Here is a 25,560-nt window from a genome sequence, read left to right as displayed (position 1 = left end):
GAGCAGTGAGATTGCCAGGTGGTTTGTGATGACAGATGAAGAGATTTGGGGCCAGCTGCTTGCTCTGTGACTCTTCCCATGAGTGTGGACCAGATAGTCAGAGAATGAGGGAACATTAGGCAAGAGCATAGGATGTCCACAAAGGAGCCAGTGCAGGGAGGGAATCTACCCTGGGTGAAGAGGACAGGAGAGCTGCAAAGAACCTGGGAAATGGGTGTCTTAGGGGAGGCAGACTGTGGGGGCCTGAGCTGGGATGCCTTTGGTGCAGCATCTTGTTGGTCAGTCGGGATCGGACACCCTGAAAAATCCACTCAGGGCCCATCATCCCCATGAGCCCATGTCTCCAGGGCCCTCATCCAGAGCTCCTTCCTCTCCATACTGTATAGCTGGGCTAGCCCCCTCCCAGGAGGTGTGCACAGTTGTCTTCCCAGTGCAGGACAGTGTTGGGGTGCTCTGCTCTGGGAACCACCCAAGAGCAAAGGCCCAGCAGGAGGAACTGCAGGCTGCCTATCCCCCAGCCCTGCCCTGGGAAGAAGCACCCAAGAGTAAACACAGCTGAATGTCCCGCCCAGTCCTGAGTCTGCCTGTCACATTCCACACTGAACAGCTTTCCAGTTACCAGGGTCCCTCTCCTGCCACGAGCTAGCGAAAGCCAGGAAGCTAAGGATGAACCAGCTTCGGCCCTGGGTGACATGGCACTCTCTCCATGCAGCCAGCATTGGGAGGGTCCTCGCTGGTGCCTTCTTTGTCCTGGGCTGCTGGGGGCTCTCCGATTTTCAGCAGGTGGGCTCATGGCAGGAGTAGTAATGGAGTCACCTGGAGGAGAGGCTGCCAAACGGCCCCTGGGGTGCAGTGGGCGTGTTCTTTCCACTGAGAAGAGGGAACTGGTTTCTTCGGGTGAAGATGAGTGACACCTGTTTGTCATAGACCTCTGTGGGTTGTTCTTCTCAGCCTCTCTCTGCCGCCAGCGTGCTCCCTCTCCCTCTTGCTCTCTCTCCAGGATGTGCCTTCTTTCCCCCTCCTCCTCCCTGTCTTTTTGTCTTGCAGAGTTTTCTTCAGGCTCTGGAGCCGGAGGAGGTGTCTTCTTACTTTGGCCCTGACGCTGCCTTCGCAGGTACCTGTCCTGGTATTCTTTTAGCCAGGGGAACTTCTTGGGACCTGGGCGGGGCGGGGTGGGGGGGGTCCCATTAAGTCAGTAGTCTGAGGTTTCTGTGGTTCTGGAGGGAGGAGGTCAGAGAAGCTGCATCTTCCTATTAATTAGCTCTGTTATTTCTTGCCAATTTGATAAAAACTGGTCTGGTGTTCTGGCCGAGCTGGGTTCTGACCTCAGGCTTCTGTTAAGTATCCCAAGGGAATAGCTTTGAATCAGCTGGTCCCTTCTGCTCCCTGGCCTCTGCCAGGGTGGCTAATTTTCCAGAACTTTGTGGTTTCTGGCCATGGATGTAAATATTTATTCCTTCTATGGAAAACAGGGTATGGGGGTGAGGGGTGGTGTCAAACTCCCTCCCTCCAGAGACTAGCCTATGGATTTCCTTATGATGAGGGCTTTTCCCCCAAGGGTTTTCAGGTCCTGTCTCGGGGTGCCAACCCCCTTTCCGTTCATCAGCCTTTTGATGAAAAGGCTGATGGTGGGTGGGAGCAGAGGCAGGCAGGCTAGCTCTCTGGGTGGAGAAGATTAGGGGACACCCCACATATATCCACCTTCTTTGTGGTCTGGGCCAGGTGTACACTAGTCAGAGTCTGGGCTGAGCTGGAGAGCTGCTGGGGTTGAATCTGGGGCAGGGGGCTGGACCCTGGTTCTCCCAGCTCTGCCCTCCTGGAAGTCCAGGACACCATTGCCTGGGGTCTGAGCCCTTTAGACTCTAGGAGGACAGTGAGTGCTGTCCTGGGCTCCTGCTTTCCAGGGAGGCCAGAGGCTGCACTTGACTTCTCCATCCCATTGAATAGTGGTGCTCAAGACATTGCTCAGGAGACACCTGTTTCGAGGCTCAGGCTAATTTGCCAAGCCCTGGTCCAGTCCCAAGAGAGGCCTGAGGAGGGCAGGCAATTTGCCATCCATCAGCAATTAAGCTGAGAAGAGCAGGACTTGAGCACAGGCCCCTGTCTCCAGGCTGGTGGTACTCTTCCCCAATGCCTCTTTATGAAACAGAACAACTCCAGGCCCCTGCTCCTGGACAGAAGGACCAGGCAGGGGCCGAGCAGGGGTGAGTCACGTGGCTCCTGTCTCCCACAGTGCCCCAGTTCACCATGGCTCCACTCGCATGCATCTGCAAGAACGGATTGGGGGGGCCTCCTTGCAGGGCCCTGCACTGCTCTCTGAGCGCCCTGAGAAAGCTCTTCATCTTCTCCTTCCGGTTTGAGCTGGGCCTCCTGGCCCCCTCCTTCACCAGAGAGCGTGTGGTGAACTCCTCCCTCCGGCTGCTGCAGGGTCCCCCCAGCAATTGCTTCACAGGTGGACTTGCCCTGCTACCACTGGGTACAGTGGCCAGGGTCACGTACTGCTCAGGCCAGCTGGTGAGTAGGAGCTTGGACACCAGCGGGAACAGGTTGTCCTGAGGGTGTGGCTGCTGGGCCCCCATGGTGCAAAGTTGTTGGCCTACAAATCCCTGCCACAAGGCTGAGTGTCCTGACAATGAACTACATCCCTTCCTTACCTAATGTCAGGCCCCACTAGGGGTCATGTTCCAAGGAGGGAAACAGTGGCTCAGAAAAACTAGGTAAGTGTCCACAGTCCACCCAGTTAGCAAGTGGCAGAGCTAAGTACAAACCTGGCTTCATTGACTCCCCAGGGTACTGGGGAAGGATAAGAACTGGGGCTTTGGAGTTGGAGCTCTGAGTTTAGATACCGGCCAGAACCTCAGATCAGCCTCTGCACTAGACCTCGTGTCTGTACCTGAGTGAGGGCCATGCATTGCCTCCTTTGGATGTTGTGAAGACTGCCTCAAAGCTTGGCAAAGCACACCTCTCTCAGAAAGCACCCCAGAAGCCAGAGCCAGAGCTGTACATGATGCTGTACCCAGGTTCTTGGGTTGGGAGTCCCAGCCTGGACCAGGAGAGATGCCGTTTAGGGTGAATCTGGTGACACAGGCCTTGCTGGTCCTTTGAAAGCCCTTCCAGTCTCATACACATGGGACCCCCATCAGGTCTTTTTTTTTTTTTTTTGGATTTTATCCAGCCATGTGCATGCAGACAGGGGCGGCTGGTAGTGCTTAGTAGGCAATGAGCCTGGTCCCAGAAGGTGACAGCTCTCTAGCTGTCCCACAGGGATGGGTTTGTGGACCTGGATTTGGAGAGGAGCCCTTAGAGAGGGCTCAGGCAAGTGCAAGCCCACTCTGTCAGTCCAGTGAGACCCTCTCCTGCAGGGGACTTGGTGGTCCTCCCAGGAGGGACATGTGCGGTGTGCTGCTGTGTGCTGGAGGCTGCTTTCTTCTGTAGGAGGGTGACATCCTGGTGGGCACAAGTAGATTGTACATCCAGCCAGTGAAGAGGCAGCATTGGAAGCTGGTGCCTCACTTGAGCGGTGCTCAACCCCACCTGATCCACAGTCTCTCAGCCCCAGGGTTTGTACAAGGTACTGCTCCTATGACAGGGAGGGAGGGGCATCTCCAAGTATAGCTGGGGCAGAGACCAGCTTTCTGACACCCAGGATGCTGTGGGAAATGCCCCAGTAAGGATGGAGGCATCTTCTTTAGGTTGGAGGGCAGTACCTAGAAGAGCATGTGGTCACTTCCTGCCTGTAAGCAGCCCCTCCCAGCTCACAAAGAGTGTCCAGACATGCACCTTTAGAGCCTCTCAGCCCTGGCACTACCAGGACAGGGGTTTCTGATATTTCCTTGCTGCGGATGGGGACTTGGTGGCCTGAAGATGGCTCCAGGGCACAGCTGCATGTGCTGCTGCCTGGGCCTGGCTGGTGCTCCCCACCAGCACTCGGCTGGGAGGAGCGAGTATCTTGGGCTTTGCGTACTGATCCTGCTCTCCAGCCTGTGCACAGGGCAGGCTCCAGGAGGCAGAGCAGGGGCTTGGGGCTTTGGATGGAGCCCTAGGGAGAGTGGGGGGCTTGTCTTGATGGGGGTCCTGATGGATAAGATGGCCATAGAAACCCCCTCACAATTTTGCCCACCTATGGCCCCCCAGTCACCAGTGGGAGCTGAGCTCTTAACAAGGGTGTGTAATAGGGCATCTTGACTTCTGAAGGTCATCTTTCCAGGAGTGACCAGCCTCTCTCCATTGGCTCCCAGCACTTGCTTTCTAGAACCTTTGCCCTCAGTGTTTTCCTTCCCCTCCAGGCCATCCTTCCCCTCACCTCCGGAGACGGAGATGGGCTGCAGGGGACATCCTACACCTGGAGCTGCTGGTGGCTGTGGGCCCTGATGTCTACCAGGTGCACCATGAGGACACAGAGCGCTATGTGCTCACAAACCTCAACATTGTGAGTCCTCCGTGGGGCCAATACTGGCTAGCACAGGGAGGGGGCACTCAGGGTTTCTGGTGAAGCTATAAGCTGTCCCCAGGAACCTTTGGACACAGAGGTTGTGGACCAAATGTCAGTGCATTTGAGTTTAGTGGGTTGAACTTGGGTATAGACTTGAGGCTAGGATTGGCTGGGGGCTCAGGGCCTTAGAGTGTGGGGGGCATGGCTCACTTTTTCTTCTTTTTCCCCTCCCTCTCCTGCAGCAGAGATAGGAGAGGTCTGGGAACCCTGATCCATAGTGTACTCTACAGCCTCTTGCTTCTCTGGTCTCTGTGCCTGGAGCTGCCCTCAAGCCTGTTTCTTGCCAATGTCCATTGGGCTAACAGGGGGTACAGACTGCCCACACTGCTCTCTGTTCCCCCAACCCTTCCCTCTCTGAGTTTTCTCATCCCCTACTCAGGAAGGTGTAGGGCAGATTGATGACATCCAAAGTCCATAAGCACATTGTGCTGGGTGGAGGTGCCCGGCTCCCTTTCTTGCAGGTCTTGGGTGAGTCAGGGCAGGGGTAACACTGTGCTTGCTGTTATCTCAGAGCTAGGTGCCAGCTAAGACTCAGGTGGTTTCCACATCCTCATCATCCAGTTTACCCTAACACAGGACATGAAGCCCACACCAACAGCTAGAGAACATGCACACGGAACATACACAAAAAATATCTGCTGCAGGCCATGAGGTCAATTTGCCCAAACTTCTCAGATTGTGGTCACACCACAGTGATGTCAGAAGGATTTGGAGAAAGTGACTGGGTCATTCACTGAAACACAGCTTTAAAAATTCTGAACTGGATTTTGGGACATTTAGGAACTAGTTTCAGCCATTGACTGACAGCTCCAGGTTTCTTCTTCCCCTTCCCTTGGTCTGCTTCAGAGGTGGTGGGGGTGTGAGGAGGTGCTGGTGGTGGCTCTGACAGGGGCATCTGTTCCCAGCTTCAGGCAACTCTCTCTAAGATACCCCAGCCTCAGATCTGGTCACCTGTTTTAGACAAAAGGAAAGTCATCTTCCATATTAACCTCACCTGTCTTGGGACCCAAGGCTGCCCTTGGTCACACTCTATCCCAAGCAGTCTTTGCTCCCCTACCTGAAGGGAGTCTGGGACCAGATACCCACCTCAGGGGTTCCTTCCCAAGTCCAAAACAGGTGTGTGCACATTTTCTGTGTACAAGCCCTGAAGGTGATGTTTTCTCAGTGAAAAATATTTCCTCTAAGTGATTTGGAAGCTGTTAGATTCAAACTTTCAGGTCCCTTTCCCCAGTTCTAATATACTGAAACATAGGCGTTCAGCCCAGGCTCCTGCAGTCATTCCAAGCATCTTCTGAGGATCAGCCAGGTAGAAAAAGTGAGATTTGTCCTGTCTCATGTGGCCCATAGCTGTAATGACCATTAGTACTGGACACCCACCTGAGCCAGTGGCTTTATAATGACAATGTCCCTGAATCTGCCAACAAGGAAGGCTTTCTCTTGATTTCACAGATGAGGAAACTGAGGCTCAGCACTTAGTGAGCAGGACCCTGAGAACAGAGCTAGGAAAAGGTAGAGCTTGGATTCAAACTCAGGCCAGCTGAGGCCAGTGGTCATCATGTCTGTCACTCGGGCACCATGTCGTTTAGAGAGTCAGCTCATTCAAAGAGCAGCAATGCACATGGAACATGAGTTGTGTCTTGATTCACATGCAGAGGGGAGCTAGGATAGGAGAGGGAGGGAGTGGGCTGGGCAAAGGCTCATGGTGGGTGGAGGTGGTCCTCATGTCACCTCACAAGGATGGACAGGACTCAGCAGGTAAAGGTGGAAGAAAAGGTGTTCCTGCCAGGTAAAGGGAGATGAGAAAGCATAGGTGAATACAGTCTGAGAGAGGCCACATCTGTACGGAATATTCCAGATGGAGGACAGCCATGTGTGCTCCCATCCTGACTTCCAAAGATCTCTTGCTTTGTGTGTGAGTGTGGCCTTCTGAGCCATGAGCTACAGGAATCCTGGAGGTGCATCTGACCATCTTATCACTGATTCCCAGAACTAGAATTTCAGTGTCTCCACACCAAATACATAACACACATGCTGAAGGACCGTCCTCTCTAGTCCTCCTCATCCAGGGACCGCTGGGCCAGCTCTGCCTGCCACACGTTGCCACCCCCCTCATTTGCCTTCTGCAGGGTTCGGAACTGCTGAGAGACCCGTCCCTGGGGGCTCAGTTCCGAGTACACCTGGTGAAGCTGATGATTCTTACGGAGCCCGAGGTGGGTGCTGAGTTGGAATTGTGTGCAGAGCCAGGTGCTGTCTCTGTCCCCGGTCCCTGTCATCCTCTTCCTACTGTGCCTGTAGAATGTGGTAACTGCGGCGGGGCTGTCATCCAGATAGACCAGCTCCCACCCCAGCTCTCCTGGCACTCACCTGTGGCTGAGTGACTGTGTTTCTTGGTTTCCTCATCTGTCACATGGAATAGCAATAGAACTGTTGTGAGGATTGACCTGAGAAATGCACCATCCTCAGGATGGATCTCATAAAAGCCGACTTTATTATTGCTCTCCCAGGATGCTCCAACCATCACAGCTAACATCACCTCATCCCTGCTGAGTGTCTGTGAGTGGAGCCAGACAGTCAACCCCACAGACGACACAGATCCTGGCCATGCTGACCTGGTCCTCTACATCACCAGGTAACCAAGCTTCCTGACTGCGTGTCACCTGCTTTCCTACCCTGTGCACAGGTGGCCTGGCTGTGGCAAGCACCAGATTCACCCAGGTGATTCTTTTCTCTTGCCAAGGTTTAACCTGGAGCTGCCTGACGGTAATCAACAGGTTCGGGGGGTCACCCAGTTGGGGGGCATCTGCTCACCCTCTTGGAGCTGCCTCATCACAGAGGACACTGGCTTTGACCTGGGGGTCACCATCGCCCATGAGATTGGGCATAGGTACTATACTAGTTGTCCCCTGACTGGCCAGGGAGGCAATCTGGGCCCCTTGGGTGGAAGGCAGTGGTCAGTGTAGAGCCTGCCTAAAGGCCCTGCGTTCCTGAGCCCAAAGGACAAGGGAGGGGAGGGACAGGACAGGGAATCTGATACTTCTTGATTGCCAAATTATTGAGAGAAACTGGTACTGTTTTCGTTTTGTTTTGGAGGTACTGGGGTTTGAACTCAGGGCCTATACTTTGAGCTGCTCCACTAGCACTTTTTTTGTGATGGGCTGTTTTTTTCAAGATAGGGTCCTGTGAACTATTTGTCTGGGCTTTCTTTGAACCTTGAACCTCCTGATCTCTGCTTCCTGAGTAGCTAGGATTACAGGCATGAGCCACCAGTACCCGGCAAAACTGGTACTTTTTCCCCCCAGAAAAACAAGCAAAACAAACTTAGCAATTGGAAAATAAGTTTTTATAGGAAATTCAAGTAAAGAGAAGCAGGCCGTGAAAATTGTCCCAAGTCCTGCCACTTAGAAATGGCTCTTCACATTTTCTGTTTAATTTCGGTCTTTACTTACATGTATATAATTTTTTGTTTGCAAACTCAGGATCATCTTTACACTGTTTTGTTACCCTGCTTTTTAATGTAATATATCACAAATATTTCTCCCAGGTCCTTTATATATTTTTTTTAATGCTTCACAACTCAGTCCGCTCTTATTGGACGGTTAGTTTCCACGTTTTTGCTATTATGTTTATTATGTATTTTTGTGAGCAAATTTTTGCTCCTGTCTGCTAGGGTAGGAGGTTTCTTTTGGTTTTGAAGTTTAGTTTTTTAAATTGTGAAATGATACTCAATTGTAAAAAGTCAAATAGTACAGAGACTTGTGAAGTAAAATTGGAAGTTAACCCTCTGAGTGGGTGTAGAGCTCCCAGGGGCTGGGGGATGGGCTCCTTCCTTTGGCCAGCCTCCCATTAAGGTTCTTGGGTCAATGCTGCTTGGGAAGGGAGGGGTAAGAAGCTCCACCTTTGTTGTGTGAAAGCCATGGCCTAGGAACTAGAAAACCATGGAGTGCAGATTTTCACCAGCAACTGCACTGTGGATGAATTTCCACCCACTGAACACACCAGTGCAGCCCGCTGCGGAGGCCCTGTGGCAGATATATAACAGCATCGACAAATATCTTTTGATATTTATTAGCCGAGTCACTCTGCCCATCCCTTCCCCACTGGAAACTGAGTCAGGGCCACCATATGACTGGTTCTGCTACATGAGGGTGCGTAGCTGGTGACAGCGCTCCAGTCCGGTGCTAAAATTCGCTGGGTAGGACATGACAGGTGACCCTGCCCCTGCCCTGGACCCTACTGGCCACCCTCAGCACTGCCTCCCCTGCAGCTTCGGCCTGGACCATGATGGCGAGGGCAAGGTGGGCAGAGGCTGTGGGCCCAGTGGCCATGTGATGGCCTCGGATGGTGCTGCTCTCACTGGTGGGGTCGGCCTGGAGTGGTCGGCCTGCAGCCGCCAGCAGCTGAGGCAACTGCTCAGGTACATCCCCCCCACCTAACCCAGGGTCAGCTGCCACTCTCACCCCATCCAACTGCCCTGCACCCCACCTCTGCTCCATGCGTACCCCTACTTCCTGCTCCAGGACCCCTTGCATCCACCTCTCCTAGCAGCTAGACCTCCGTCTACTCCCCACTTCCTTGCACCCATTCCTGAGCCCACCCGGGAATTACTCCTTAAGCTTCACCTACCCCACCTGCCCCACCCCGCCCCCCCTTCAGACTGCCATATGGCATCGTCTACATTAACCCTTCCGCCGCAGTACCTCTCAATCCATCTGTCACTTGGCCCTTTCCGTCTGTCCTCCCCCCTCCACCTGCTCTGCACCCACCTCTACCAAGTGCCCACCCAGGGCCTGAGCCGGCTAGCTTTGTCCTAGCCAACGCTCCCTGTCCCATGTCCACCCCACGTCCACTCCTCCATCCCACGCCTACCCGGTGTCCACCCCGGGCCTGAACCGGGGTCTGTCCAGTGCAGGGCGGTTGCACTGTGTATGGGACCCGCCCAGGCCACAGGCCGGACCCAGTGAGCACCTGCCCATTGCGCTGCCTGGCCTCTACTACGACGCCCACGAGCAGTGCCGCGTCGCCTTTGGCCCCGCAGCTGTTGGCTGCACCTTCGCCAGAGACGGCCTGGTGAGTTGGCGCACCGCCCAGCTCTCCTACCCCAGGGGCACTGCCCGCACCTGCGGAGGGATCGCCAGGGTCCCGTGGCTTAACGCTTGAGGTCACCTCTCAGAATTCTTAAATAGTTTTGAGCAGAAGTCGCCATGGTTTTGTTTGACTGGGCCCCACGAATTATGTAATTAGTCCTGGCACAATCCCAGACAGGTACCAAGGGCTGCGTTCAGCCAGAGGGCTTCCTGGAGGATGGGGCCTCCTAGATGGACCCACAGCAAGAGTGTGCGGGAAGAGGGCCAGGAGATGGAGCAGGACAGGCACTCCAAAGACAGGCTTCCTTCTAGGGCTATGTAGGACATTCAGGGACTCAGGTTCTTTTGCCCTGATGGACTCCTTCCTCCATGAAAATATTAAGAATTATGTTTAGTATTTTTATAAAATGTATATAAACTTGTGAGTAATTGTAAATACGTTAAGTATGAGTGTACACGTACTTAAGTATATTAAGTACAAGTAATTAATATATACATTTATTTTGACTTAAAAGTCATTTGGATTTTTAAAGTCTTCTGATTTTAAAAGGAGCTGAAACATTTTCTTGGGCTCCTAGAAGCATGGTGGCTCCTGCTCAGGGTCCTTGTTCCAGATGAATGAATCGATTGTGACTTGTTCTCCCAGGCCACTCACCAGTGGCCATTGAACAGGGTGTTGGCCATGTCAGTGTGTCCTGTGGTCTGGGAGGGACACTGATGGTAGCCCCTGGGTGGCCATCTGTCTCCCCTCTTAGGATATGTGCCAGGCTCTCTCCTGCCACACTGACTCCCTGGACCACAGCAGCTGCAGCCGCCTCCTCATCCCTCTCCTGGACGGGACAGAATGTGGGGTGGAGAAGGTCAGAACAGAATGACAGATGGAACTCGATCAAGCATGTGTGCATGTGTGTGTGTTTACATAGGGCCTTCTTCCTAGGGTGGGAGGTAAGAAGTTAGTAGGTGGAGAGCTGTCCCTGGCTACATCTGGTCAGGTGTCAAGGGGTGGTCCCATGGGCACCGTGCATGTTGCCTGATCTTAGGCTCACTCCAGCCCTCTGCAGGCCTGGAAAGCTGGTGGGTTTTCTGGGTTCGGCAGACCATCACCCCAGTGGGAAGGTTGCTCTGTGTCACTGCTCTGGACCCCCACACTTTGCCCAAAAGTAGGGTTTCATCAAACCTCAATCCCAGGCGCTGTGCCTGGGCTCCTAGAAGCCCATGCCACTCATCTCCTCCAGCCTGGAAATGGAGATGCATTGTCCTCATTCACAGAGAGGGGTTTGCTGGAGCAGCAGCATGGCCTGAGCCCCCTAGACACCCTTGCCCTCTCATTGCTGCCCCATCTCTCCTGGGGCAGCCAAATCCTGCCCGCCATCTTCTGCTTCCAAGCAGAAAGAAGTGTGTGTGGGGTGCCTGTGAGTTAGGAGTCCCTATATGTGTTGAGGGGCCCCTGTGCGTGAGGTACTTATATATGTTGGGGTTCCCTGAGTGTGGGGGTACCTATGTATTGGAAGTCTCTGTGGAGACAGGTAGGTCCTGTGTAGGGAGGGTCCCTTTGTGTGATGGGAGTCCCTATGTATGGGATGCCTGAGTATGTTGGGGGGCCCTGTGAGGGTCCTGTGTGTACTGGGGTCCCCACGGGGGCAGGCGACAAGCTATGCCTGCCTTGCAGTGGTGCTCCAAGGGTCACTGCCTCTCCCTGGCGGAGCTCAGCCCCGTGGCAGCAGTGCACGGGCACTGGTCGAGCTGGGGCCCCCACAGTCCTTGCTCCCGCTCCTGTGGAGGAGGTGTGGTCACCAGGAGGCGGCGGTGCAACAACCCCAGGTAGCCTATGGAGGGGGTATCATACCCCATCAGGGAGGGGGCCATGCCCCATTCCGTAGGGCAGGGGTCACTTCTCACTCCTCCTCTCATGGGCATTTCCAGACCTGCCTTTGGGGGGCGTGCATGTGTCGGTGCTGAACTCCAGGCGGAGATGTGCAACACCCAGGTGAGGCCTGCCTCTGGGCGGGAGATGGCAGCGCTGTGGCTAATCTGTGGTTTATACCTCTCTTTTGGGAGGGACAAGGGACCTCTGCATAAACTAGGATGGCTCTGCCAGTCAGGACAGTCCTGCTGTGACCAGCAGAGTTCCTGAAGCATCCACCTTCATCTTTGATTGCCACTTGGACCACCAGAGCACATCTCTGCAACGAGAACTGCCCCTGTGGGTGCCGCCCACTGTAGAGCATGAGCAATAATTTATTCATTGAGCTGAAATCCACGTCGCATAAAGCCAACTGTTTGACACCACCTCCGTCTGACTCCAGTTTCTCCACATCCTACCCAGTGCTTGTTATTTCCCTTTTCCCAGTTCTAGCCATCCTTGGCGCCAAGTGGTAGAAATGATTCCTTTTACATTGAGTTAAAATCTGCCTCCTGTTTTGGATGGCCCTGGATTTGGGTCTGGCCCTGGCTGTATGATGTCCTGTATGTACTGAGGCCCTCCTTCCCTGCCTCTCCAGGCAGGTGCCCAAGGCCTCCTCAGACCTCCAGAGGAGAGTCTTCACCTGGAGCATGGGATGACAGAGAAGCTCCCTGCTTCTGAACAGCTACAGTTCTCTAATTGCCTGTCCCTGGATGCACCTTTGATGTGAATAAACAGATCAGCCCTGTTTCCTCAGGTTCAGGCCTTGGACCCAGGGGTCCCAAGAGCAGCTTCCCTGCTTGCCATTGCTCTGTGTCCTTTACAAATTGTCATTTTCCCATCAGAAGACAGAAGCAGGTGCTCTGTCAATCCCAGGCTTCAGAACAGGGAGCTAAGGCACAGCCTGGGACTGGGTCACTTCCACATCTTGCCCCTTCACACAGGGTTCCCAGTGGCACGGGCCCCACTTGTTCCTGTCCTCTACCTCCTCTCCCCAGGCTTGTGAGAAGACCCAGCTGGAGTTCATGTCTGAGCAGTGTGCCCAGACAGATGGCCAGCCTTTGAGCCTCTCTCCTGGTAGTGCCTCTTTTTACCGCTGGAGTGCTGCCGTGCAGTACAGTCAAGGTAGGCTGGGGAGCTCAGAGGAGCCAGGCCTTGGAGACCCTCTGCTGGGCAGAGTCCCTGAGGTCAGCCACCATCATTCCAGTGCTGGTTGGAGCAGGACTGGGGCTCAGACTGTGGTGTCCCATAGATTGTGGATCATAGCCTGGTGTGGCCTGGCCTCCCAGCAGATAAGCAATGAGGTCCCATCTCTGTCTCAGTTTTCCCTCCTGAGGTGGAGACAGTATCAGTGTCTCTCTCTGGAGTTGCTAGAAGGATTTAGGGCAATAAGACAGGCTTCTCAGCCCAGTTCAGTGCCCTCCTGCCCACCTCCTCATGTCAGGAGTCCTTATCTCTTTACCTTCCCAGGGGACACCCTGTGCCGGCACATGTGCCGAGCTGTTGGAGAAAGCTTCATTGTGAGGCGTGGAGATAGTTTCCTGGATGGGACCCGCTGTGTGCCAAGTATCCCTCAGGAGGATGGGACTCTGAACCTATGTGTGTCTGGCAGCTGCAGGGTAGGCGTGTGGACAGCCCATGTGCCTCTCCAGCCCCTGTGGCCCCAAGGCCTGCCTATTCTGCTTAGGGGGTTGGTCTGTGGGTGCAGAGGGCAGGTCTGGAATACAGGGGACAGGGGCAGGAGGCAGGTCCAGGGTATAGGGGACCAAGTCTTTGGGTGCAGTGGGGCAGGTTTGGGGTGCAGGGAGAAGGGTCAAGGGTATAGGCTGCAATGGCACTACACTTTGGTCTGCAGGAGAGTGGCACTAGAAGCTGGCCGGAACTAGAGTCAGTCTAGATTTCATCTGTGTTGTGACCTCAGCCTAGTCATGTGAACCCTGCGGGCTCTTGTCCTGTAGACAGCAGGACAAGATGCTGCAGAGATGCTGCAGTAGCCTGTGGGAATCCCAGAACCTCAGAACCATCAGGGCTGTGGTGTCAGGAGAGCAGAGCCTCTGATGACACCAGCCTTCTGCTGCCACCTTTTCACAGACATTTGGCTGTGATGGCAGGATGGACTCCCAGCAGGTACGGGATGTGTGCCAGGTTTGCGGAGGGGACAACAGCACGTGCAGCCCTCAGAATGGCTCTTTCACAGCTGGGAGACCCAGAGGTAGGGGCCTCCCACAGGTGGAGGCTGGGCTTCCTGCCAGCCTGCAGGAACCCAGCACCTAGAGACTTGGCACTGGCTTCTTTGGCCGCAGGGCCTGCACACTCACTCAGCAGGTCTCAGCCTGTCTTTCTTCCAATTTGCCACCCTTCCAAGGCAGGTTCAGACTTCGGCAATGTTGTAGCTGTGAAGATAGGTGGCACCTCAGTAACTCACTCACTATAGCTGTGGTGCAGAAAAATATGGGCCTTGCACAATCTGTGGCAGGCCACTTCTTCTCTCCTTCAGGAGATCCAAGGGGAGGGATGCTGTGGATGGCAGGAGTGTCACACTGGGGCTATCTTCGACTTTGGTCTATTTGTAAATAAAAAACAATTTTTTTTTCAGTACTGGGGCTTAAACTCAGGGCCTTCACCTTGAGCCACTCCGCCAGCCCTTTTTGTGTTAGTTTTTTTCGAGGTAGGGTCACATGAACTATTTGCCCAGGCTGGCTTTGAACTGCGATCCTCCTGATCTCTGCTTCTTGAGTCGCTAGGATTACAGACGTGAGTCACTGGTGTCAGCTAATAAATCAAAAATAATTTGCCAGCATCAGTGTTCCATGGTCAGTGGAGGACTTGAGCCCTGTCTTCCCCGGCCTGCCCACTGGCTGCAAACCTGAGGTCTGATCCCTACTCCTGGCCAGGGCAGTGCCCTTGCAGGTGACCCTCCAGCTTGGTGTTTCCTTGTGATCGGGGACTCACTGCTGCTGGACCAGCCCACAGCATGGATAAGTTTTTTTCTGTCCAGCTGGGATTGGCTCACTTTGACTATGGTGCAGGTGATTGTGAGGCCCACGAGGCCCTCATGCTTTGCTTCTCCCTAGAATATGTCACATTCCTGATGGTCACTCCCAACATGACCAGTGTGCACATCATCAACCGCAGGCCTCTCTTCACACACTTAGGTGAGTTTGAACAGGGGACCTCACACCTATGCTAAGCCACACATCTTGGTCCACAAAATGCCTTCACTTCTGACACCAACTATAAGTTCAGGGGTTCTTCAAACTAGTTTAGTTTGCTAATTCACCAGGAAGTCTTCCAAAACCCACTGAGAGCTGCTATACTCACAATTACCCTTATCCCAGGGGTCAGGGGAGGATGCAGGTTAAAATTGTCTAAAGAAAAGGCCTAGGGCTGCATCTGGGAGAAGTCCAAACTTGAAGGTCCCATGAGCCGGGAGTGTGGTGCCTTCCAGCATCAAGGGATGACATGCTTACAGAGTATGGCCAGCCCAGGAAGCTCCCCAGCTAGTGTTCAGAGTTCATAGTGGGCTTCCTTTCCCAGGTGGGATTGATCGACTGATTGATGAGAATAATCTAGTTCCAGGCAACCCAAATCTCCACCCTAGGTTATGTGGCTGTCTTACTGGCATGGCCAGCCTCTGCCTTAGGCCTACTAGGTGTGCCAGACCCCCTCAGCTCTGGTGAGGCCTGCCCCCAACCCTGAACTGAGATACTATATCTCGTGAGACTTCCCACTTCCTCTCAGAAGCCAAGGACAGAGGCCAGACCTCTCTTTGGGGAAGCTATGCTTCTGTACTATTCGGTGCCACCATGGTGGGTTTTTATTTCCTGGGGGTACCTACTACTGACTGTTAAACCTTTGGAAGGGGTGCTAACTCTGGGTCCTTGAGTCTGTGTGTGAAGTTCTGTGTGTGAGTACATTTTATGGGGACAGGGGTCACAGCCCTCACCAGGTTCCAGTAGGAGGCATGGAGCCATGGCTGTGGGAAGCTGTCAGGGTGTGATGTGTGTGAATACGGAAGAAGTATGCATCCACTGTGTGTGTGTGTGTGTGTGTGTGTGTGTGTGTGTGTGTGTATGGGGGGTGGTGTCTCAATATGGAGACCACCTGACTGAGATGCTGGGAGGACCAGCTCCTTAGGGCAGTGCTGGGGACCCTGGAGGAGCCAGGCACATGGCTGTGGGGATTATACCCTGTTGGCCAAAAGCTCTTCTTTGCCCCCTTACTTGGCCCTTTGTGAAAGGTGGTGCCTACTTGGTGAACCACTGACCTATGAGGAAAGGCAGTACCAGCTTCACAGTGCTGACAGCCTTGTTCTCACAGCGGTGAGGATCCAAGGGCACTACATTGTGGCTGGGAAGGCCAGCATCTTCCCCAACACCACCTACCCATCGCTTCTGGAGGACAGCCGGATGGAATACAGAGTGGCTCTAACAGAGGATCAGCTGCCCCACCTCGAGGAAATCCACATCCAGGGACCTGCCCAGGAAGAGATGGAGATCCAGGTCACCAGGCAGGCTGGATGGGGGCAGCCAGCAGGGCATCTTGTAGTGGCTCCAACTCTGGTCACTCACTCATTTATTCTTACAGTAGTCTTTTATGGGACTGACTATGCATTGGGCCCTGTGCTAGGCGAATACAGACAGGAGTTGCTCACAGGCTTAGCCTGTGTCCAGAGCCCACAGGTGAAGTTCTGAGAGTGGGCAAGAGGGTAGGCCCCTAGGAAAGGGCAAAGGAACTGAAGGACTGGACACAAACAGTCCTCCCTTCTGGGAGCGTGGATGGAGTAAGGAGTCCAAGCATCTGCTGGAGAGTGTTGGGAGTGAGGCATAGGGGAAGCTCGGGATGGGCCATGGCTTCTGCTGCTTCTTTGGGGCACACGTGGGACCCTGGAAGGCCTTGGTCATGTAGGTGTGTACTTCATGACACACTCATGCATGTGTCCCTGTGTGTGTCCTAATGAGGAAGGCACCTGGAGGAGTGGACTGAAGCCGAAACAGCCATGGAAGATGTTTGGAGAGGGGCCCAGTCTCTGCAGCCCCTGCTGCAGAGACAGCAGGGCTTCCCCAGAAGGACCCAGGCTAGAGCAGCCCCCTAGCAGTGGTTTTCTCTTTCTTGCCTCTCCACGTGGCTCATTTCACCCCTTCACTGTGCCCAGGGACATTGGCCCCAATGCTGGTTGCCCAGTAGCTCACCAGCATCCTCTGCAGTGTGCAGGGCCCTCTCTGATGCACTCAAAGAGAACTTCCCTGGATGCAAAGAGCCTGAGAACCCCCTTTGGAATCCATGGGGTCCTGTGATGGCTGGCCAGATGTGGGCACAGGGGTGGACGCTGTGTGACTGTGGGGCATTGTAGGGCCTTCTCTGGGCTCTGGCTCCCAAATGGCCCCTTCCTTGGGCCTAATCTGCTGGAATATAAATAGGCTCAGGTGCCCTGCTGAAATCCTTCCCAGCTCTGAGGGTCAAGCCAGGCTACCAGGTGACCACAAGACTCCTAGGATCCTGGTCCTTCCTGCTGGCCCCATGGGCCCCAGCTTTCACTGTAGAAGCACATGCTGGCTGGTCTCACCCTAGGCCCTTGCCCAGGCTCCCTCTGCTGGATCCCCAGGTTCCCCTGCCACTGCTCCTGACCTCCTCCACTGCAGTTTCTCTCCCCACCCCACCCCTCACCCATCAACCTAGGGGCCCTGCTCCATGCTCCCATAATGCTCCATCACAAACTAATTCCTTGGTATTACCTGCCCTGCCCCAGTCCACCCAGAGCTCCTTGAGGCTCAGTCCCATCTGCCATGATGTCCCTATGGAGCCAGAGGAAGGCTTTCAGGGGCAGGTGACCATGGCAGCGACCCCAGCGAGCCCACTGAACAGGGCCCAAGCTCTCCTCTGTCCCCATGCAGGTTTTCAGGCGGTATGGGGAGGAATACGGGGACCTTACCCGCCCAGACATTACCTTCACCTACTTCCAGCCTAAGCAGCGGGTGGCCTGGGTGTGGGCTGCCATGCGTGGGCCCTGTTCTGTGAGCTGTGGGGCAGGTGAGACCCAGGGCAGGGCTTGCCCACTGCTCCACTCGCTCCCACAAAGAGGTGACCAAGCCTTTGCTCTGCCCTCCCAGGACTGCGCTGGGTGACCTACAACTGCTTGGACCAGGCCCAGAACAAGTGGGTTGAGACTGCCCAATGCCAAGGGAGCCCACAGCCAACTGCATGGCCAGAGCCATGCATCTCTGTACCCTGCTCTCCACAGTAAGTACAGAGCTGGGCAGGCACTCTGACTTGTGGGCCCACATGGGTTGGGAGGGCTGGGCATGCTCTCAGTCAGCTCTGGGGTTACACATGGTGACATGTCAGCTTGATCCAACACCTGCCATCTTGTCTGGGCAGCCTGAGGCCTCTCTGAACTCAGGTGCTCATTGCAAAATGGCGATGACTGGCCCATGGGGATAGGAGTGGGGAGACTCAGGGAGGTCCTGGTGGGAAGCACTGGGACTCTACTAGCCCCTGGTAGGGGCAGTTGGTAGGAGTGTACTTTAGGAATAAGGCTGTCCTTGCTGGGTGCAGGGCTGGGTGGCATCTTAAGAGCACTATTGTATACCTGTCCTCAGACTTGGTGTGTCAGGGCAGTTCTTAAGGAGAAGTGTATCAGCCAGAGTTAGTTGGATAGACCTGCCTGTCTCCTCTCCCACTTTGTCCCCAAGCCAGCCTGGGGACCTGGCCCAGGCCTGATACTCTCCCTCTCTTCCACAGCTGGGCAGCTGGAGACTTTGGTCCATGCAGTGCTTCCTGTGGGGGAGGCCTACGGGAGCGGCTGGTGCGCTGTGTAGAGGCCCAGGGTGGCCTTCTGAGGACACTGCCCTCAGCCCGGTGTAGAGCAGTGGCCCAGCAGCCGGTGGTAGAGGTGCAAACCTGCAACTCCCAGCCCTGCCCAGCCAGGCAAGCATGGGGAGTGGGGTGAGGGTGGTGGCAGGGCCTCCCTGGCAGGACTTGTCCCTGTGCTGAGTCCCACTTCGGCCTGCTGGATGTCCCCTCCTCCTGAGAGCTTTGTCCAGTCAGTGGTGTCTGGAGGTTTATGAGTGCCACCTTCAGACTTCCTCACTGCCCAAGAGGCCCTGGCTACTCACGTCTCTCTAAACTCCCAGACCTGCTGTGAAGCAGGGTGAAGCCCTGCTCACTGGGGCTGTGAGATGAGTGACACTGAGTGTGAAATAGGTGTCACTTTGTCATCACGGTCATCTCTCCCATGGTGTCCACATGGCTGCATCTCTTATCCATTTTTTAATTTTTTGGCAGGGCTGGGTTTGGATTCAATATCTTACACTTGCCTACTTGAGGTGCATCTCCAGCCCTTTTTGCCTTAGTTATTTTTCAGATAAAGTCTTACACTTTTTGTCCAGGCCAGCCTCATAATGTGATCCTCTTACCTATGCCTCCTGCATAGCTGGGATTATAGGCATGAGACACCAAGCTCAGCTTTTGCGTGTGTGTGTGTGTGTGTGTGTGTGTGTGTGCTGTGATTTGAACTAAGGGCTTCTCACTTGCTAAGCAGGCAGGAAAGCAGGCCCTCTACCAACTGAGTCATGCTCCCAGCGCCCAGTTTGTTCTTTGAGATAGGGTCTTGCTAGATTTTTTTTTTTGCCTGGAATGGTCTCAAATGGTAATCCCCCTATTTCTGCCTTCTAAGTAGCTGGGATTACAGGCCTGCTGTCCCACTATACTGGATCTCAGTGTACAGACTGACTATGACTTATTATTTTGTGTTGCCACCAAATAGCTGAGTGACCAGGGTGAGTCTCCTCCCACTCTGGGCTCGAGTCTTGTTATCTGTCGTCAGTGGTTGCTTACCCATTGCCCTGGTTCCTTTCTACTCTCTCAACCATGGCAGACAAAGCATTTACCACTCTCACTTGCCAATGCCTGATCCAGCTTCAATATCCTTCTAGGGCTGAAGGCATGGCTCAAGTGGTAGGACATCCTAATAAAATGTCCTACCAAGGGTAAGGACGTGAGTTGAAACCCTAATAATGCAAAAAAAACCCAAAAGGTTATTTGGGGCCAAAATAATCTTGTGCTGGGGGCATGGCTCAAGTGGTAGAATGCCTGCCTGGATTCTTGGGAGCATTGCTGCTCAGGACTGCCCATTTGCTGCCCTGGAACTGGAGCTGTAAATTCCATGTGGCACCTGTTTCTTAGTCCCTGAGATGGTACATGGGGTGTGTTACTGTTGGGTGGGGCCTTGACCTCTGGAAGGCAGGAGGATTAGGCTCTGACTCCCTGCATCCCGGCACCAGGCAGAGTGCCTGGCCACTGAGCAGCTGGTTCCTGGCTAGGAAAACCTAAAGTCTGATTAAGGAGTCAGTTAGTTTAGCAGTTCAGGAAAAAACCCCTTGAGTGTTGCTTCTTCCTAAAGCAATGGCATTGGGCCCTAGGTAGAGGGAATCCGCCTTTCCCCAGGAGCATCTATAGCTGCATGGCGAGGCAGGGCCTGATGACCGTACTGTGCTGTCCTCAGGTGGGAGGTGACAGACCCTGGCCCACGCATGTCAACCTGTGGAGCAGGCCTGGACTCTCGGAACACGACATGTAGGCAGGGGGCAGGTTGTCTGGAGGCACCAGCAACTACGGGTCCCTGCTCCACAGATGAGATGCCGCCCACTCTGGAGCCCTGTAACAGGATGGTGTGTCCTCCAGGCTGGGGTCAGGTGAGTGGCCTGGGCATGAGGGTGGCCAGGGCTCCTGGCTCCTTACCTAGCTGGAAGAACAAGGAACATAAGTTGCCATTGTCCTGCAGATCATAGGGACATTCTTCTGCAGAACAATGTCCAAGGGCTTGTCTGTCAGAGAACACACTTAGAGCACTTCTGGAAGGGGCAGAACAGGCTGAGAGAAGACAAAGATCTGAGAGTGATTTTATTAGCTGCTGAGCAGAGAAAGGTGGCCCACCTAGCATCCAGGGGCTCTCAAGAGCTGGCCAGTCTTGGCCCCTCAAGCGTTGGAGGTTCCAGGGCTAGGCATGCTTGCAGACCCACACCTGAACCCCAACTCTTGGCCCCATCTCACAGAAACACTTACACTGACGAGTAGCCTGCAAAGGTCAACATGGGACTCGTGGGAGGGCATCACTGGGGGCAGGAGGCAGGACCCCAGAGAGCAGCAACCCATGTGCTCAGCTGCTTTCTGCTGCTGAACTCCACAGGGTGGGGCAGGGGAGCTTGGTGCTTGGGATGGAGGTGGGAATCCCAGACTCACCTGTTTGCCACTCTCTCTCTCTGCAGCTGGATGCCACATCTCCACGGGAGGAGGCTCCATCCCCAATGGGCAGTGCCAGGCCGGGGGCTCAGGCTGCACATGTGTGGACTCCTACAGTGGGGCCATGTTCTGTCTCCTGTGGGCAAGGTGAGGTTCCCAGGACACTCCTGAGATCAGCACTCATCCTTACCATTTTATCCACCTGTGTTCTAGAGCTGAGTGTTCAGATGGCTTACAAAAACTTCCAACCACATACTAGCATGGAATATGCTAGGAGACCCATGAAATGCCTGAAGCTGTTCTAAATACATTCACTTATTGGTCGAAAAATGGGGAAAGATAATGACCTCTGCCAGACTGGCACCAAGAATGTGTCCTTTGTGGTCTAGCAGAGCTACAAGAAATGGGCCCAAACTGCCCACCAAAGCAGGACACAGTTTTAAGACATGTAGTGTCCTTTTGTTTTTCAATTTTTTTTTTGTGGGACTGAGATTTTGAACCCGGGACCTCATGTTTGCAAAGCAGGCTCTCTACTGCTTGAGCCACACCTCTAGTCCATTTTGCTCTGGTTATTTTTGGAGACGGGGTCTTGCAAACTATTTTCCCAGGCTGAACTCAAACCAAGATCCTGCTGATCTCAGTCTCCCAAGCAGCTAGGATTATAGGTGTGAGCCTCTGATGCCTGGCTTAAAAACTTTCTTTTGTTGTTGTTGTTGTACTGGGAGTACATTGTGACATTTATAAAAGTTCTCACGATATATCTTGGTTGAACTCACCCCCAAAGTTTTGTTTCTATAGTAGCCGTCATAAAGGGTGTTAGAAGATATAGTGTTCTTATACCAAAGCCCTAAGCACTTGCTTAATCAAACCTCAGCATGTGTAGAATCAAGACCAGAGAGATTCCTTTTGAGGATATTCTTGAAGGAGATGGAGGAAACCAGTCCCAATACACAGTAGGAGACTTCTTTTTTTTTGTGTGTGATATTGGGGTTTGAACTCAGGGGCCTCACCTTGAGCCACTCCACCAGCACTTTTTTGTGAAGGGATTTTTGGAGATAGGGTCTCATAAACCATTTGCCCAGGTTGGCTTCAAAGCATGATCCTCCTGATCTCTGCCCCCTGAGTAGCTAGGATTCTAGGTGTGAGTCACTGGTGCCTGGCTAGGAGACATTCTTATAGACATTCTTACCATGCCTCCCAATAACTGTACCTGCTTCTGTTTGTGGACTGCCTACTATGCATAAGACACTTCACAGCTCCTTTAAATATCTTTAAATGCTCAAGTGGTAGAGTGCCTGCCTAGCAAGCATCAGGCTCTGAGTTCAGTCCCCAGTATTGCAAAAATTAAAATAAAGAAATAATAATCTTTATAAATGACTGTAAGGTAGGCACCATCATACAGAAACGTGTGAGGCTCAGATAGGTTAAGTCACTTGTCCAAGGGCACACAGGACTGGTAAGAGTAAGAGACAGAGCCAGGATTCAACATCCCGTGGGCTTTTCTGCTAGAGCTGACCAATGAACCAGGTGCTATGGTTCTTGCTGAGTTCATCTTTTGGGTTGAGGGGGTCCCTGCTTCTTTCTTGCAGGCTTGATGGAGCTTCGTTTCTTATGCATGGACTCTGTCCTCCAGACACCTCTCCAGGATGAGCTGTGTGACTTGGCCAGCAAGCCTGGGAGCCGGCAGGAGGTCTGCCAGGCTGGCCCATGCCCTGCTCAGTGAGTGAGGAAGGGAAACTGCAGGGGAAGGAGACTGATGCACAGTGCAGGGTGGGGGTATAGCCTCCTACGGAGCTCTGGCCTTCTTGCAGATGGGAGGCCCGAGCCTTGGCACCATGCCCAGTGACCTGTGGAGGGGGACGGGTGCCACTGGCTGTGCGCTGTGTAAGGATGAACCAAGGCCGCCCTGTCCCTCTGCCTCATGCCAAGTGCTGGCCAGTGCCCCGGCCCAGTCCCTTTGAGGACTGCAACCTGGAGCCCTGTCCGGCCAGGTGAGCCTCTTGCCCAGGAGACAGGCCTGAGTCTGCATCTGAGTTCTGCTATCATTGCCAGGCCCAGCCTCCTAATCCTCAAAGTCCTCAGTGGCAGGAGCCAGTCATCTTGGTTCCCCCAGGAAGTGAAGGGTTAAGGAAATGATCCTGTGTGTAAAGTGCATCACATAGGACCTGGGACGCTGTGGGTGACCGACCATGTGTGGTCCATTTATTTTTTTATCACCTGCTCTTTACCGAGCATCTGATATGACCAGGTGTAATTCAAGAACCAAGGGGAAACAGCAGTGAACAAGGTAGGCAAATGTCTTGGCCTCTTGGAGCTGATGTTGGGGGCAATGGGGCAGGCAGTGGACAATGAATAAGACAGACAGGGGGATACACAGTTTGATGGGTGGCGTTTGGTCAGTGTAGCAAACCAGGGTTGGAAGGAAGGTTGGCAGGGCTGGCAGGTGGGTTCTTTGTGGGACTGATGCTGGGACTTCTGTTCGACACCTTTGTAGGGTCCTATGGAGCCCTGAGCCCTCTCCCCATTGCCTCAACGATGTCTGCTGTTTGCCCTCAGCTCCTCTTCTGTAAAGTGGCCCAATGAATGCTCTGTCCATTGTGCTGAGCCTCTTGATAGAGATATAAGGGGAACCCCTGGGGAGAGAAGTGCTCTAGGCACTTCCCTGACTCCTCTCTTCCAAGTCTGGAGGAGTGAAGGGGAGACCTGGTTCTTTGGGTTCCTAGCTATGGGGCTCTTTGACCTCCCAGGTGGCGGTACAAGCTGGCAGCCTGCAGTGTGAGCTGTGGGGGAGGGCTTGTTCGGAGGGTCCTGTATTGTGCCCGGGCCCATGGGGAGGACAATGAAGAGGAAATCCTGCCTGACAACCAGTGCCAGGGACTGTCTCGCCCAGAACCCCAGGAGACCTGCAACCCTGAGCCCTGCCCCCCCAGGTGAGGAGAGGGGATGGGTGGGGGACTTGTCCAGTGTGCAGACACCAAGCAGGTGCCCTGGGGATTACAGGACTGAGCACTGGTGCGGAGACAGTCTGAAGGAAACAGGGCCACCTGGCAGGCTGAGCTGGGTGCAGGAGCTGAGGGCAATGCAGGTGGGCATTTGGTCCTGCAGCTGTGGGGAGGCCTGGGGTGGGTGACAGGGGAGGCAATATTTATATGGAGCCTGGGGAGAGCAGGATGCTGGTTCCAGCAGGGACAACAGAGCCACCACCGCAGATGGCCTCATCCAGATGGCTTTGTCATATCCTAAATTCTTGCGTGTTTAGAACCTGTGTCTAGGCTTTCTCCCAGTTTTTCTCTGAGTTTTTCCCTTCTTCACATCTATTTTAAATCTTATGCTTTAGAAACCACTCAGCACCAGTGACTTGCTTTCTGATGTCCTTTGGCCGTGCACTGTTTCTTTCCAATCACATTTGGAGGTGATGTGGCATTTTCACAGACAGTGTGTGCACAAATGAACTCTACTACCCCTTGGGTATTGTGGCCACTCTGCTCTCTTCACTGCTCCAGAACATTCCAGGGATCTTCCTGCCTCAGGCCTTCTGCACCTAGCTACTCACTGCCCAAGGTCTTCTCTGTGTGCCCTCAAGGCTCTGTGCAGTTCTCCCCAGGCTCCACTCTGACCAGCACAGAGAGAGGCCTCCCTGGCGCTGACCAGAGTGGCCCGCACAGTCCACCCCGCAACTCAGTGCCACTGCGTTTCTATGCACAACATTTGCTACTACCCAACACCTGCGTCTTTCGTGTCCTCTCTTCCTTCCAGGACAATGGCTCCCCGAGGCAGTGTCCCAGAGCACTGGCACTTTGGGAACATCAGGAGATATTTGAATGGTTTCAAATGGGTGGTAGCATTTGCTGTTGGCCGCCTGTTGGCAGAGGCTAGGGGTGCAGCTATACACCCTCTAGTGCACAGGACAGGCCCCAGGAGAAAGGAGCATGCTGTTCTGGATGCCAGATGTCAGTGGTGCTGAGCTGGAGGGCATTGCCCCGGGCCGTAGAACAGCCCTGGGTCCATGGAGGGGATGGGTTTGAGGGGCAGTATGGCAGGTAAGGAGGCAAGTACAGTGCTGCAGTCAAGATCCCAGGCTCCCGTGCAGGCTGTCTGGTCCACATCTGGGTTCTGAAAAATGCCGGCCCTTTCTATTTGCTGAGCGATTCCAAGTTAACAGAAGCAGGGTTGAGAGTGGAACAGTTCTCTGCCTTCCTTTCCTCCCAGGAGATGGTATGTTGAAATCCATTACCCTGGGGCATAGTTTACCATACTGTCACTTGGCCAGCAAGAAGCTCTGTGGGGTAATGGGTGTTAGGCGATAAAGAGGACAAGAGGTCTCTTTCCTGCACAGCCCTTCAGAACCTAGCCTATTCCAGGGAGTCCTATAGGATGGTTTAGTGGCTAAATCTCCCCTCTCTCCTGGTCCTGGAACCTGTCTGGATGAGGAGATAAGGGTGAGGCAGAGCCCACAGGTACAACCCTGTCTTCTCAGTGGCCTAGCTCCCTCTGGGGTCTTCTCTTCCTGCAGGTGGAAAGTCACGTCTCTTGGCCCATGCTCAGCCAGCTGTGGCCTTGGCATTGCTATACGCTCAGTGGCCTGTGTGCAGCTTGACCAAGGTCAGGACACTGAGGTGGATGAGGTGTCTTGTGCAGCTCTGGTGAGGCCCCAGGGTAGTGTCCCCTGTCTCATGGCAGACTGCATCTATCGGTGGCACGTCAGCTCCTGGACAGAGGTAAGGGCTCTCGGCTGGTGCTCGGACTCCCTACTGGGGCCGGGGAGGGTACCAGCTGTGAGTGCTTGTACATGAGGGGTCCTGATTCACTGTGGTGCCCTGAAAGGAGGGGAAGACTGTTGG

The 25,560-nt window shown here is 54.0% G+C and overlaps 1 protein-coding gene across 1 annotated transcript in view; it reads left to right on the top strand.

Annotated features, from left to right (window-relative positions):
* Nucleotides 1–606: 606 nt before the first annotated feature.
* Nucleotides 607–25,560, top strand: part of Adamts13 (ADAM metallopeptidase with thrombospondin type 1 motif 13) — a 29,216-nt gene continuing 4,262 nt past the window's right edge. Inside the window, exons 1-27 of the mRNA XM_074052889.1 lie at nucleotides 607–783; nucleotides 1,048–1,114; nucleotides 2,234–2,514; nucleotides 3,436–3,571; nucleotides 4,287–4,429; nucleotides 6,619–6,702; nucleotides 6,997–7,121; nucleotides 7,230–7,376; nucleotides 8,757–8,906; nucleotides 9,397–9,559; nucleotides 10,332–10,436; nucleotides 11,246–11,397; nucleotides 11,500–11,563; nucleotides 12,478–12,604; nucleotides 12,950–13,098; nucleotides 13,571–13,691; nucleotides 14,554–14,634; nucleotides 15,800–15,981; nucleotides 17,374–17,509; nucleotides 17,590–17,719; nucleotides 18,221–18,406; nucleotides 19,983–20,172; nucleotides 20,746–20,866; nucleotides 22,309–22,438; nucleotides 22,531–22,710; nucleotides 23,467–23,649; nucleotides 25,233–25,437. Of these exons, the coding sequence (XP_073908990.1) occupies nucleotides 667–783; nucleotides 1,048–1,114; nucleotides 2,234–2,514; nucleotides 3,436–3,571; nucleotides 4,287–4,429; nucleotides 6,619–6,702; nucleotides 6,997–7,121; nucleotides 7,230–7,376; nucleotides 8,757–8,906; nucleotides 9,397–9,559; nucleotides 10,332–10,436; nucleotides 11,246–11,397; nucleotides 11,500–11,563; nucleotides 12,478–12,604; nucleotides 12,950–13,098; nucleotides 13,571–13,691; nucleotides 14,554–14,634; nucleotides 15,800–15,981; nucleotides 17,374–17,509; nucleotides 17,590–17,719; nucleotides 18,221–18,406; nucleotides 19,983–20,172; nucleotides 20,746–20,866; nucleotides 22,309–22,438; nucleotides 22,531–22,710; nucleotides 23,467–23,649; nucleotides 25,233–25,437 (3,855 nt within the window). The 5' untranslated portion in view covers nucleotides 607–666. The remainder of the gene's footprint in view (nucleotides 784–1,047; nucleotides 1,115–2,233; nucleotides 2,515–3,435; nucleotides 3,572–4,286; nucleotides 4,430–6,618; nucleotides 6,703–6,996; nucleotides 7,122–7,229; nucleotides 7,377–8,756; nucleotides 8,907–9,396; nucleotides 9,560–10,331; nucleotides 10,437–11,245; nucleotides 11,398–11,499; nucleotides 11,564–12,477; nucleotides 12,605–12,949; nucleotides 13,099–13,570; nucleotides 13,692–14,553; nucleotides 14,635–15,799; nucleotides 15,982–17,373; nucleotides 17,510–17,589; nucleotides 17,720–18,220; nucleotides 18,407–19,982; nucleotides 20,173–20,745; nucleotides 20,867–22,308; nucleotides 22,439–22,530; nucleotides 22,711–23,466; nucleotides 23,650–25,232; nucleotides 25,438–25,560) is intronic.

Source organism: Castor canadensis, chromosome 13 (assembly GCF_047511655.1).
Source record: "Castor canadensis chromosome 13, mCasCan1.hap1v2, whole genome shotgun sequence".
Lineage (NCBI taxonomy): Eukaryota > Metazoa > Chordata > Mammalia > Rodentia > Castoridae > Castor > Castor canadensis.
The sequence above is the reverse complement of the archived record's forward strand: the minus strand, read 5'-3'. Positions and strand labels throughout refer to the sequence as shown.